Source organism: Nannospalax galili, unplaced genomic scaffold (assembly GCF_000622305.1).
Source record: "Nannospalax galili isolate Female #2095 unplaced genomic scaffold, S.galili_v1.0 scaffold1199, whole genome shotgun sequence".
Lineage (NCBI taxonomy): Eukaryota > Metazoa > Chordata > Mammalia > Rodentia > Spalacidae > Nannospalax > Nannospalax galili.
In genome coordinates, this window is record NW_008342713.1 from 610,363 (window position 1) to 624,604 (window position 14,242).

Genomic DNA, 14,242 nt, shown 5'->3' on the forward strand with positions numbered 1-14,242 from the left:
CGGGCACGGAGAGCTGCACTATATACTTACCCCAAGAGGCCTGAGGATAGTAGTTAAGCCTAATATTATACCACAGATTTAGTTTTCTGTTGTTTATCATATGAAAAAAAATCAGAAACTTATTCTAACTTGTTTTTATACTTTGGTACAGATCTTAAACTTTTTGGAATGCTCTTTCTCTTTGAAACGCAACAACTTCAAGAAACCAGTGCAATGTATGACTCATATTTTAAAAATAAGTTGTCATTTGAAAAACCCACTGAAAAGAATATAGAACATTGGAGATAAATATTTCTGACACATTCATGCTTTTATTATATAAGTTTGTTTGTTTTGGGTTTTTTTTTTTTTTTTTCGGTCTTTTTGAGACAGGGTCTCCCTGTAGCCCCAGCTGTCCTGGAACTCACTGTGTAGGCCAGGCTGGCCTTGGACTCACAGAGATCTGCTTGCCTCTGCCTCCCAAGTGCTGGGATTAAAGGCGTGCACCATCACACCTGGCTACAAGTTTATATGTTATATAAATTATATATAGTTGCCAGGCATGATGATGCATGCCTTTAATCCTAGCACTTAGGAGGCAGAGGCAGGCAGATCTCTGTGATTTCAAGGCCAGCCTGGTCAGCTACATAATGAGTGCCATACCAGCTGGGGCTACAAGGAGACCCTGTCTCAAAAAAGACAAAAAAAAAAAAAAGTTATATATAGTCAAGAAATTATACAAATATGAACTATGGAATAGATTCAAATTGTATGTTGGTTGTAAATTTGTAAAGACCTATTTTATCATTTTAGGTTGCTAATGCCATGAAAAACTCATTACCATTTGATGCACCTGATTCTTCACAAGAAGGCCAGAAAGTACTTAAAGTGGAAGTCACTCCAACAGTGCCGAGGATTTCTCGGACTGCAATTACCACAGCTTCAATCCGTCGTCATAGATGGAGAAGAGAAGGCAAGTACAAAATTCCCAAAATTTGCTCATGGATTCAAGCAAATTTATCAGTCTTTGTACAGAATATATTAATGCTTGATAGCCTAGTACTATCTATAAAGTAAAAATCTTGCTTTTTAAAATGTTACTAAAAATGTGATTGTTTAGTTATTTTAATGTAAATATGTATATGTTTATAAAGCAGAAAAAGGTTAGACTGCTCTATGAATGTTAAAACATAAGACCTACTTAAAGTTTGCCCTTTTTGACTAGTAATAAAAACATATAGAAATGTTTCTTTAAACCTATTAACTGGGAAAAAGATGCATGTATGAGCACTGTGGGAGAAAACTATATGACTGGTCAAACTAGCAATATAATACAAGCTATCTGTAAAAGAATTGATTCTTATTTTTGGATTTTTATATTTTCTTTTTTTCTAAGTTCTGAACCCAGCAGTATTTTATAGATATATGATACTTAATAGTGAAGCTGTCTTGCCTAAGAAATATTGTCATTTTAATGATCCCTATTTTTCAGTCCTATTCATTTGCGAACCTCACATTGTTCATCTGCTGCCTGATGTGTGTGCAAGCTGTGCACACACATGTAACTATATAGATAGTACTTGTGTTTATATCATATCCATATATACATTCTCTTACCTGCCTGGGTCAAAATGCTCAGAAAAGAATAGAGCAGCACAAAAGTACTAAAATTTTATATGTTGAATCCCAGATGGCTTTGACTTCTCAAACGAGGCTGACTCGAGTATTCCTGGCTCCCCGATCCAACACGGCTCCACTGACCTAGGGATCAAACGTGTGCAAGAGGGGGAGGTGCTGGTGCCCAGGACCCCTGAGCATGGCTCGTCGGAGCCCAACTCAGCAGCAGCCACAACAGAGGGTAGGAGAGAGATGAGGAGGCAGAAGTCAGTGAGGCAGTTGCTGGAAAAAGATCCTGGCTCTCTATCCCCAAGCAGAGCATCTTTCTATTCTAGTGTGTGTTTCCACTGTCCCTGGGTGTATTAGCTCCTCTTTGCAAAGCACCCCTCCTCCCTCATATGCCTAGCACCAGGTTAGGTACAGTCTTTAGTTACCACTTGTGCTGGCCTGGAGTCTGCTTCCCTGTGTAATCAAACAACAGCTTGGCATGGCTACTAACAAGGCAGGGGTCTGTGAAAAGGTCTGCAAATGCTTGGAAATTTTCATTACTGAGCATGTTTACTAACATTAGGAAAGAAAAAAGTGTACACTGTGGTCATGAGCCTTATTAGTCAATATTAACATGTATATATATAATCATTTACTAAATTGCAAAGAGAATTTTAAAACATAAGCACATTTAAGAAATTGAGGAAGCCGGGCGTGGTAGTTCACGCCTTTAGTCCCAGTACTTGGAAGGCAGAGGCAGGTGGATTTCTGTGAGTTCAAGGCCGGCCTGGTCTACAAAGTGAGTTCCAGGCCAGCCAGAGCTACAGGGAAACCCTGTCTCAAAAAGACCAAAAAAAGAAAGAAATTGAAGTGGAGCTGGTGTTTGTTTTCCTAGGGTGTCCAATTAATACAAATTTCCAATACACATTTCATTGATAGAGTATGCTGGTGTTGATTGGCTTCTTATAAATTGTGGATTGTCTAGATCCAACTACTGAATGACTGACATCTTTCCTCTGTAAATATACTATCCTGGAGCTTACTACATTTCACAATTTTTTATAAACAATTGTTATATAGCTCCTAAATGGAACTGAAATATATTATTTAGAAATCGAATTCCCTAGTAGACCCTTGTTTCTATAGTGTAGGAATCTCAAAATAAGAGCCCTGTGCCCCCATCACTATCTGACAGGAAAGTTTACTTGCTGTTTTGCATGTCATATGAGTTAGCTTTGTGAAAGAGAAATGTAACCAAATCATTTTTCATTATTTAATATATTGCTACTGGAACCTATCACTGTAAAAGCCTTTATATTAATTTATAAATAAACCTAGTAGTTTTAAAAGGGATTATATATTTTTATTATTTTAAAGACTGAACTAGGCTGGGCGTGGGGCACATGTCTTTAATCCCAGCACTTGGGAGGCAAAGGCAGGCAGATCTCTGTGATTTTGAGGCTAGCCTGGTCTACATAGTGAGTTCCAGGCCAGCTGGGGCTACTGGGAGATCCTGTCTCAAAAAGACCAAAAAAGTAAAAAGAAAAAGGCAACAGTACAGTTGAGAACAGTGCTCCAGAGGTAGTAAACATAAGTAAAGCATTTAAATTCTTCCTTAAGGAAGTCTCTTGGTTTTTGGTGTATAGAAATTTGAGCATGCTCAGTAAGAATCTAAATCTACCCTCAGTTCCTTGCCCATTTGCCCAAATTGACCTTACTTCATTTAACAGTACTGCATGTGCATGACCTGGTGACCCAGAAGTTGGTATTGTTTTGGAGATCTTTCCTTATGGAAGATGTGACCTTCCCTTTTTGTCTGTTTATATCTCTTTATCTTATCCCTAGCAATTAGTTGTATCTTATTTAAATGGAAAAGGTGAGACTATGAAGGGATGTGTTACCAGAGTGGACCCACATTGAACAGCAGTTTCTCATTTTTGATGACTAAATGAGCCATTTGATATTTATAACTATTGCTGGGATGTTGTGAGTATTTGGCTTAAATAGTGCCATATTAACAGTTGATGAAATTCTAGCAAGTATGGCACTGATCTGAAGCATTGCTTCTGGTTCATTAGTCTTATACTTTGAAAATGGAACCAAAGTAGTGATTTTCCTTTAATGTACCATTAACTTTTAGCATATCTCCTGTTATTGGTAAAATTTTAGTTCGGGGGAACTTGTAGGGCTGTATCAGCAAAAGGAAAGTGAATATGTTTCTTGAGTGTGTTTGAAATTTCTTAAAAAATTATTTTACCTTTTAATCTACATTGTTCAGTTTTAAGTCAGTATTAATAGATGCTGAATTTATGAAAAAGTCAGCTGTGAATAAAAAGGCCAATTAAAATCATTTTCAGTTGTTGCTTCCTGACATGGTGAATGTTATCACCCATGGAGAAAATTACACAGGGAAAAATGCTTTGTGACTTAGTTCCTTTTTTAGCTCCTTGGTTTTTAAACAAAAATATAGAAATTACTTAAAACCCATGAGAAATTTTACATATATAATTACCCATAAATATTACATATATAATTTACTTTAAAAAAGAAAACATGTTTTGTGGTATAAGGGCAGCCTAATAATGGTTTTAAATAGTTATAATTTAAAATGTATTTATAGAGGCCAGCAAGATGGCCCAGCGGGTAAAGGTGCTTGTTGTATAAGCTTGATGAACTTAGTTCATTCCCTGAAACTCATGTGAATGTGGACGGAGAGAACCAACTCCACGAAATTTTCTTCTGACTTCCACATACACACTGTGGTATGCATGCCCACAATACACATCATGCTCACACATAAATTAATGCTAATAATTTTTTAGATTAATATGTTCATTATATTTTAAATTGAAGGAAGTATAACCCTTAGGAAAATGTCTGTGATTGAAGTATAGTCAGTGTTCCACTATATTAAGCCAGCATTTCTAGTATATAAAATAGCAGTAGATTCTTTTGCATGGTGGCTTTTTACGTTATCATCCCTTTTATGGCCATACTGCTTGGGCATCGAATCTGCATGTAGCAAGAGTCAGAGCTAGCACTACATCTCTCAGTCTCCTTTCCTAACTGTATAGATAAACTGAATCCAATTTTATATTATTAATATTTCTGAACTGTACCTTCTTGGGTATTTTGGAGTTCTTTATACTAATTATAAGTAAGTTGTTAAAAGTGATGCATGAATATGATTTAAAGTTTTTATTTTTGAGGTACATACTACACAATTCTTTCGAAAGGATTGAGAGAAGTGGTGTCAGCTGCTATTGTTTTTGGTAGATGTAGTTCCACATGGCTTTGCATGATGATTAAACATTTAAATTGCTGGATATATTTATTTGTGTCTGTGTGTGTGTGTGTGTGTGTTTGTGTGTGTGTGTGTGTGTGTGTAACAAGTTACCTTTTGCTTTAAGGGCAGCCTAATTTCATTTTTTTTAAGAAGTAAAGAAATAGCTAATCTATGTGAAAAAATATAGCCAAGAAAACATTTTTACTTTTCCAGGTATTATGTTAAGTAAAAGATGGTGTTTGAATATTTTATATACATTTTGCTTAGGTAATCTGTATCTCAAAGTAATGTTTATTTAGATTGTTCTATAACATTTTACCTTGACAATGATGTTAATGTCTGTTTTATAGATTCATACTTTCTAGCAGTCTGGGAAAAACTTTAATGTACCAAACGAATATCAGTTTTTAAAAGAAGAAAATATTACTTTCTGAGACTATTTGATCACACTTTCTGTAAGAGAATTGGGGTTTCTGGAAACTACAAGATCATTATATTCTATATGATTCTCTTCCCACAAAAACTCAGATTCTTTCACTAACTTCAGTTTCCATGTGACATATGGTGAAGGGTTACAGTATTTTGTGAATGTGACAGTAATAAATCTTATTGTTAAGAATGTAAACTACTGGGGCTAGAGAGATGGCTCAGTAGTTAAGAGCACTGACTGCTCTTGCAGAGGACCTGGTTTCGATTCCCAGCACCCGCATGGCAGCTAATAACCATCCGAACTCCAGTTCCAGGGGAATCCGTCGCCCTCTTCTGGCCTACGTGGGCAATGCATGACTCCGGTGCACTCATGTATACATGCAGACAATATACTCATACACATAAAATTTTAAAATAATGAAATATCTTTAAAAAAGAATGAAAGCTATTTTAGAAATATGTAATACAGACTAGAAATATCCCTGCTAGTTCCCTATCCCTGCTACCTAATAAGCAATATACTTTTCATATTAATTGATCAAGAAAATATTGAAATCTATGTATAGGGTATGTCTATAAGACAAAATATGATTGTGAAGTTACTGCAGCAATGTAGGTGTTTAGTTGAGTTAGCAAATTTTGTAGTTTCATATGAAAGATATAAAAGCTGTATTAAGGCAGTTATCTGTTGAGTAAATCTAAATTTTTATTATAATTTAAAAGAGGTTAGCTTGCAGGTTTAAATGACTTTTTGGTATAATTCTGAGTAACTGAAATTAGAGCCTCTTTTGCAATGTGTTGTACAGTGAATTAAAGAAAAATGGAAAAATCCTTGTTTTCTTTTAAAATAGGTGGATATGGTCACTTCAAATGAATGGCAGTGTGTTATAAAAATGTTGTGTTTTAGTTTTATATACTTAACTATTGATAGCATACTAGGTAATGTTTGTTGACAGTTTTACAAAAGCTGACTGAATTAAAGCTAAACAAACACAGTGACTAGCTTATTAGAATTTGATTTAGAGGATTATTCCCCTAAATTAAAGTACTAAGTCTTTACAAACCTATAACAGACATTCAAGCAATTAGGTCAGTGTTGTTCACAACTGCTTTTTACTTAATATAACTATTGCTGAGTCTCTCTGATTCATCTTTTAGGTGCTGAGGGTCTAAATGGAGGAGAGGAATCTGTAAACCTGAATGATGCAGATGAAGGATTTTCATCAGGGGCTTCTCTCAGCAGCCAGCCACTTGGGACCAAACCATCCTCCTCTTCTCAGAGGGGGAGCTTAAGGAAAGTAGCAACTGGGCGTTCAGCCAAAGATAAAGAAACAGTATCTGCCAGCAAATCTAATGAGAGCCCTCGAGATTCAGTAGTTCACAAGCAGTTTGTACAGCAACCAACGGATCTTAGTGTAGATTCAATTGAGCTGACACCGATGAAGAAACACCTGAGCCTGCCTGCTGGCCAGGTGGTGCCAAAAACCAATAGTTTAAGTCTAATTCGGACAGCAAGTGCTTCCTCAAGTAAATCATTTGACTATGTAAATGGCAGTCAAGCAAGTACCAGCGTTGGGGTTGGCACTGAGGGAGTTACTAATCTAGCAGCTACCAATGCTAATCGATACTCAACTATCAGTCTGCAGGAAGACCGGCTAGGTCACACTGGTGAAGGCAAAGAGCTCCTCAGCCCAGGAGCCCCCTTAACCAAGCAGTCTCGATCCCCAAGTTTCAATATGCAGCTAATATCCCAGGTGTAGCTTTGATGTCCCCTCTTTCTGCTAACCTGTTAAACTGAACATTTCATTGTGCAAGACACTTCATCCCACATTGTGAAAATATTGGTCATTGTAATCAGATTTGACTTAGTTTAGATATCTTCATACTGTATTTTGTATGGAAACAGCAATAAGGTTTTCTTTTCTCTCCTTTGACCTCTCTTCCTGTTCCTTGTCATTGTATTTGTGAAGCAGTGTAAAATGTTTGCCTTTTCATGCCTTCCTTTTTCCTTGGGTGATGTGCAATCCATCGTAGGCTGATCAGTCCCATTTCAGCACTGTGAGACTGAGGATATGTTAGAGGAAATGGTGTATATGATCCCTATGAAGTGATTCTTTGGTTTTTATTTAAAAACAAAACGGGTTTGTTCACATGATCTATGGAACTATGAAGATAACTGGATCATATTTTTTTTCTCTTAACCAGGAGTGCCTCAGAGATTCTGCTAGGACTTTGGACTTCTCTGAGTCTGTGCAATTGTATATTCTTATAAAGCATGGGGCAAGGTGGTGGACTGCTGCACGTTCTCATTAAAATGAGGGTAGCTCTTTTCCCCCCTTTCCCTTTATCCCAAGGACATAAATGTTTAATTATTGAGGCATTTAAATCAATTTGTGTCCACCTCCATTGGAGGGTGGGGCTCTATGTAATTGATAATGCACTTTCTCAATGGCTCTCTAGTCATTAACATGTCTTCCCTCTTCCCACAAGGACTTGAGGGCATTTCTGTCCTTAAAGATTGAACTAACAAGTCAGAGACTCCAAGGGGCATGTTCTATTTCCCAGGAATGATTGACACTTTGGTGCTGGGGTTTTGTGGGGGGAGGGGTGTTTTTTGTTTAGCCTGTGTGCGATTGTATGTAAAGGGACATTTTAATTGGTTTTGATTTTTTTTTCTCCCTTTGTGAGCTGATGATGACTGAAGTAGAGACTGTACATCTTCAGGTAAAGAGAGGGATTTCTCAGTCTACTTTCTGTGATGTCAGACTTTTGGAGAAACCCTTTCAGCTGCTCTCTAGATGTACCTAAATTCAGTCAGATATTGGATTAAGAAACCTAAGGTCTTGAGATCATATACTCCAAGGAAACACATCAGGGACAGATAATTGGTTGAAAACACTGATGCTTCAATGTGACACATTTTTATAGAACATTTCTACCAGAGGGTACTGACTTGATTTCTCCACAAGGACCACACTGCCTTTGTGTTTAATGCAATTTGTGTATCTTCTACTATATCTGCAAAGTTTCTCGTTTTGATAAAACTTTGAAATCATGCCAGTAAGCTAGATGTTGAATGTATGTAAGTAGCATTTGGTAACTGCTAAGAAGCCACAAAAATATATTATTGGTTTAAATTTTTCTGTTCTAATTTGGATGGGTAAGATGTTATTATAATCTCTTCTGGGTCTCAGGCTCTAATATTTGAAAAAGGGAATATATTGAGTTTTTGAAAGTCAGTATTGTGACTTGAACTGCTATGAATTATACATCCAGAAAAACACATCAGTTATACAGGTCTTTGTACATGTACACATTTTTGTTATTGTGAAAGAAAAATATATTGAATTTATAGAAAGCAAGTATTCTCCTAATTAGGACAAAGTTTAAAATTTTATATCTACTAATTACAGTAGATTTTGATAAATAAAGTAACCAGATAAATGCCTCTCTTTTTTTCACATTAACACCACCACCACTTGTGGGAGAGTTTGGGTGGGAGCATGTTGTATTAGAATCATCCTTGAGTGGATTTGTTGGTCTTTAACATTTTTCAACTCCTGTAAAAGTAGAAAACTAGAACCTGAAATGTTATCTACAACATTCCCAAAATTTGGGGTAAAGCTGATGATTTATTGATCTTTATGGTATGTATATATATTTGTCACAAAGACATTTTAGACCTCGTTTTTTCTAATTTAACGCTATCAAGAAAATGACAAGAATTATAAAACAGCCAAAATTAGTGCAATAAAATGTTTTTGTAACATACTAAAAGGCAAGTTTCTAGTACCTCAAGAAAGGTCAGTCACCTTATAGCAAAATTATTTGGTTTATTTGGCTGTTTTGTAACTCAAGTTGTATATATGCTGGCATCTAAATCAAGCATGATTTTAATTAAAGCACAAAAGAAATACCAAACAATTCCAAATTATAGCAAAAGTTATAGTAAATACAAGAAAATGTCCTTTGGTTAGAAACGTTATAACTGAAAAATTGATTTTAAAGATTTCTTTCATCTTCAAAGATTTCATTTATCTGTATGTACAGATGTGTAGATTTTGTTTATATACATATATATTAATACATGATGACCCTGTAACATTTGCTTTCTAGTCTTTGGGTTACAAGTCGATCTCAATGAAAAAATTTTTATTTTGTTTATACTTTACAGTCAGGATCTTATAATAAATTTTCTGTATGAGATAATAGCTAAAATGAAATGGGTTAGCTTAACAAATTGTCCAGTTTTCTAAGAATTGTTTTGCTCCCTTTGCATTATTGGCATCTAACTGAAAATGGTTTTGTTTAGCAGCTGTTACAGTTATAAGCCAGAAATATTTACAATTTATCTTTTAACAACTTTATAAAAGTACTTCTGCTGGGCGTGGTGGCACACGCCTTTAATCCCAGCACTAGGGAGGCAGAGGCAGGTGGATCTCTGTGAGTTCAAGGCCAGCCTGGTCAACATAGTGAGTTCCAGGACAGCTGGGGCTACAGGGAGACCCTGTTTCAAAAAGACCAAAAAAAAAAAATACTTCTGTAAAAGTTCATCCCATTAATAGAAAGGATGTTTAGGGAGAAAATACTTGTTTTCTATAAAAATTTTTTTTTGATTGATGCCACCTATGTTGAGTCAGATTAAGGAATAGCTGAAGGTTTTAAGAGCTCTACTATGTGACATTAATTTTAAAGTCATGTTGCTAATAAGAAACTAAAATATAAAGTAAAAAGTTAATTTAGAAGTAGTTTTAAAGTATGAAAATATTTTAAGATGCCAGTGAGAAAAATGGTTGTCATTAAAACATTGATTCCTTCTCTCACCCTTTTCCAATCCAGTGTTCTGTGCCTAGTTACTGCAGAATCAGTATTTTTCTGCTAGAAAAGACCCTAAAGATAATCTAGCTAATATTTACCAGGCACACACATTCATTCATCCTCAGGAAACTGGGGCTCAAAGAGATTGGGATATGAGGTTCATATCTAAGAAGCAGAGCCAGAATCAAACCTTGTCGCTAGTCAAATGCATATTAACAATCCACTGCCTCTCTATATCCATACTTTGATAGATATGTAGTGCTTTGCCATTTCTGCAATTTATTTATATTTCTGATCTAGTAGTTGGTGAATATAACACATTAAGACAAGTATTAAATCCAGAAAAATGTAGAATAATAAATACTGATGGAAGTGTTTGAAATGTAGGTATCTACAAATGTTAGGATAGGTACATTATTCTTTCCTAATTTATGCCTTACTAACTTTCTGCCACATATGTTATATGCTGCCATGCTGTTTATATTTGTGGGGATTTGTTTAAGTGCAAAATAAACCCAATGAAATGACTTGGATCAGTGTTTCTAGCTATTTGAAAGTGGTTTTTGAAGCAGTCAGTTTCCAGTCACCAAACCTGCCAATAAATTTGTATTGAACAATGGAGGATTGAAAAGTAAAGGTAAAAAAACTCAGTTCCATTAATTTTTGAGTGATTGGACCTTACCATGCTTAGAGCAGATAAAAGCAATATTTATTTGACTGAAAAAAGTTTGAGTGAGTGTGAAGCTTATGACTCCATAATGGAGCAGTGGCCTTGTCATTTACAGTGTGTGCCATATGCACCATTATAAATGCCTTGGTTTCAGCTGTGTAAGCTCAAGGTCTCCAGCCTGTATTCCATTTAGTTGCTTTAAATTTCTTATAATTATTTATCAGACACTGGGATACTGAGTAACTTCCTTCACATTGTTTTTGTTTGCACTACTTTTGTGAGTATTCTAATGAAGTAGGGCATTTTTCTTACCTCACTTTGTGAGGTTTACGTGGGTCCATTTTTGAGTACTTTAGTTGTGACAATCAGCTGTCTCATCTAATTCACTGCATGTTCATTTATAAATAAAAATAGTAGTTCTGTCTTTATGGGTATCACACTGTACAAACACTGGCAAGGAGGCTCTCTCCATTTTTAAACTTGTTTTGTATTGTACAAGTACATTTTTGTTTTGTTTCACAAAAGCCCAGTATTTCAATAATACTTTGTTTTTCAATTAAAATTAATAGCTCATGTTCGTGATTAGAAATTCTATAAGAATTTTAAGGCAACTTTACTATACTATGGATATGTTAGTCAGACCATGAGACTTTTTATCTTTCAAGTTGAATGATTACTGTTTATTGTTTCACTGAGTTGGGTGAGATACATGATACTTAAAATTTTTTAAAGTGTTTTTCAGAAATAAGTGGTTTGAAAATGAACTAGCTAATGAATTAGAGTATTTGCTAGATTATATGAACATGGAATACAGTGTAGAATTAATAATCCAAATAAAATCATGAGTCATCAGATTGGTACAATTTTCCATGCTAAGACAAATTTTAGTATTGTTTATAGCATGTGAATCCAGTGAATATATCACGTTGGTACTGAACTACATAGGAAATACTCCAACAGGTGGCGCAACCCCGCTTCCTTGCCCATGTGGGCACATTTTTTTCTAACCCTGACTTTTGGGCTTTTTTTTTGTTCACAGTATTTTTGTAATCCTAACCATTCATCCTATGAGAAGTATACACAGATCAAATAATTCAGGATGCAAGTTCACAGAAAGCTAGGAATGATGTGAAATAACTGGCAGCATAGTACAGAGATGTAGTTTCTATATTTTTCTTCTGAATTTTGAGAAAAGTGGGTTCATAATGTTTACAAATTAAGACATATTCATATGTCTGCTATTATGCTACTACATTTAATAGGAATTTTACCAAAAAAGTAGAATTAAATATAGCTTAAGGTGTAAATGAGTCTTTTTTTAAGAAATTGTGTATCTGGAGGTAGATCTAATATGTCTTTTTATTTTCAGAGAAACGTGAACTTAATTGGACAGTCCATCTTCATATATAGGAATAATTATCTGGTTTGCTGTATCTGAGTGTAAACAGTTCAGTGTTAATCATATCAGAAGATACTTTTTGCATCTTCATTGATTACAAAATTTACCAAAGAAAATGTTATTGACCAAAATCATTTTTAAAGCACCTGTTAAGGAATAAAGCTCCTTTAACAAAGTGATTGCTTTCTAATCCTGAGGGAAATAAATATTAATTCTTTAAATTGGAAAATGTGCATACAGTAAATATACAAGATTTTATTTGGTTTTCTTGCATGAATTAGATCTCAACACTCCATTAACAGTACCAATGAAAGAATATGTCCTAATTTTATTCCTTGTGGCATGTTCTTATTAAAATGGAGGATTTCGGTTACGAGTATTGAATAAAAAGGGGAAAAATGTCTGGAATTCGTATATTGGTATATTATGGGTTGCTAAGATAAAATTATGGGAGGAAACTATAGAAATCCACCTCTCAGTGCACAATGGAAGTTACTTCTAACAAGTATAATATTGCCTAAACTGGTATGGTTTGTTTACATAATTTATGTACATGTTCACCCTTGACTATTTTTTGTCTGCATAAAAAAAATCAAGCTAAAATATTCTTTTAAATGTATAGAACTAAAAGATTTAAACTGTTTCGTGATTTCTTAAATTATAAAACAGTTGTTTTTTAACTGCTCTTCCAAACAAGTTAAATATTTTTTTCATATCACATGATTGTTAAAAAGAAATAAATGCCTTGCTCTTGGAAAGAGACAATTCTAAATAATTACTAATAATGGCCTAGGTTTTGAAATTAGGCTGGCTTTACAGTCAGTTTAAAACTGGTTAAATGAAATGGTTTTTACAGTACAAGAATTTTACTACCTTGGATTTATGTAATTTGATTTCTGTAACAAGCAAACAATATCCCATTTTCATATATTTGTTTCATAAAAGGATATAGCTGGTGTTTTTGTTTAACCAACATCAACTTCCCACATATTCAGAGAATGGTGCTGGTGAAAATTTAGGGCAGACATGCAAAAAGTATGATCTTTATTGAATGATGTCCTTTCAACCTAGGACTAGTGAAAAATCATTTTTTTTCAGAGCTGAAGAAAGAAAATGCACATTTAAGATCATATTTATTGGTGCATGTGAGCCATTACCATCTTACTGAACTGATTAATGCTGTTGATTGTTAAAATGTGAAATGTAGTCACTGTTGACCTTGTAAATATCTGCCAGAGATTAAAAATATTTTAAGTTATTGTAAATAAAGATGTATAAAACTCAGTATCAGTCTGCAATGCAGAAAATATATCTCACATGTTAAATATTGTGTTTCTTGAGGGATGTATAATTTCTCCCCAGGTGTATCTAGCTATATTAAGAATGTAAATTTTCTTTTGTACAGTACAAAAATACAGCTTTATTTGGCTTTTAACTGAATTTCCCTGAGTGGATTTTATCTTACCTTAGTTTTATACTTTACTATAGTCCTTTCATTGTATTTTTGAAAACCATGATATTTATATATATCTAAATTTTTCATGAGTATCTTATTAAAGTAAGGCAATACATGAAATTACGTGACACCAGGAGCTGAAGAAATGGCTCAGCAGTTAAGAGCACTGGCTACTCTTGCAGAGAACCAGGGTTTGGTTCCTAGTGCCCACATGGTGGCTAACAGCCAACACCAGTTCTAGGGGATCTGGTGCCCTCTTCTGGTATTTGCAGGTACTTCAGGCACATGGCACACATGCATGCAGGCAAAACACTCATACACATAAAAATATTTTTATATAAAAATAATTATTTTTATAATTTAATTATTTATATAATTATTAATTATATAAAAATAATTAAGCTGGGTGAGGTGACACATGCCTTTTATCCCAGCACTCATGAGGCAGGGGCAGGCCAATCTCTGAGATCAAGGCCAGCCTGGTAGTGAATTCTAGGCCAACTGGGGCTACAGGAAGACCGTATCTTCTGGGGGAAAATATGACACTGGGAAATAATGAAAAGACAGAAATGCTGGTTATGGTGTCACACCCCTGTGATT

At 34.8% G+C, this 14,242-nt stretch overlaps 1 protein-coding gene across 1 annotated transcript in view; it reads left to right on the plus strand.

The window, feature by feature from the left end:
• The window catches only part of Fam126b (family with sequence similarity 126 member B), a 70,354-nt gene extending 56,733 nt beyond the window's left edge, over positions 1-13,621 (plus strand). Inside the window, exons 9-11 of the mRNA XM_029566264.1 lie at positions 793-952; positions 1,670-1,837; positions 6,458-13,621. Coding sequence (XP_029422124.1) covers positions 793-952; positions 1,670-1,837; positions 6,458-7,059 — 930 coding nt within the window. The 3' untranslated portion in view covers positions 7,060-13,621. The remainder of the gene's footprint in view (positions 1-792; positions 953-1,669; positions 1,838-6,457) is intronic.
• Positions 13,622-14,242: the final 621 nt, after the last annotated feature.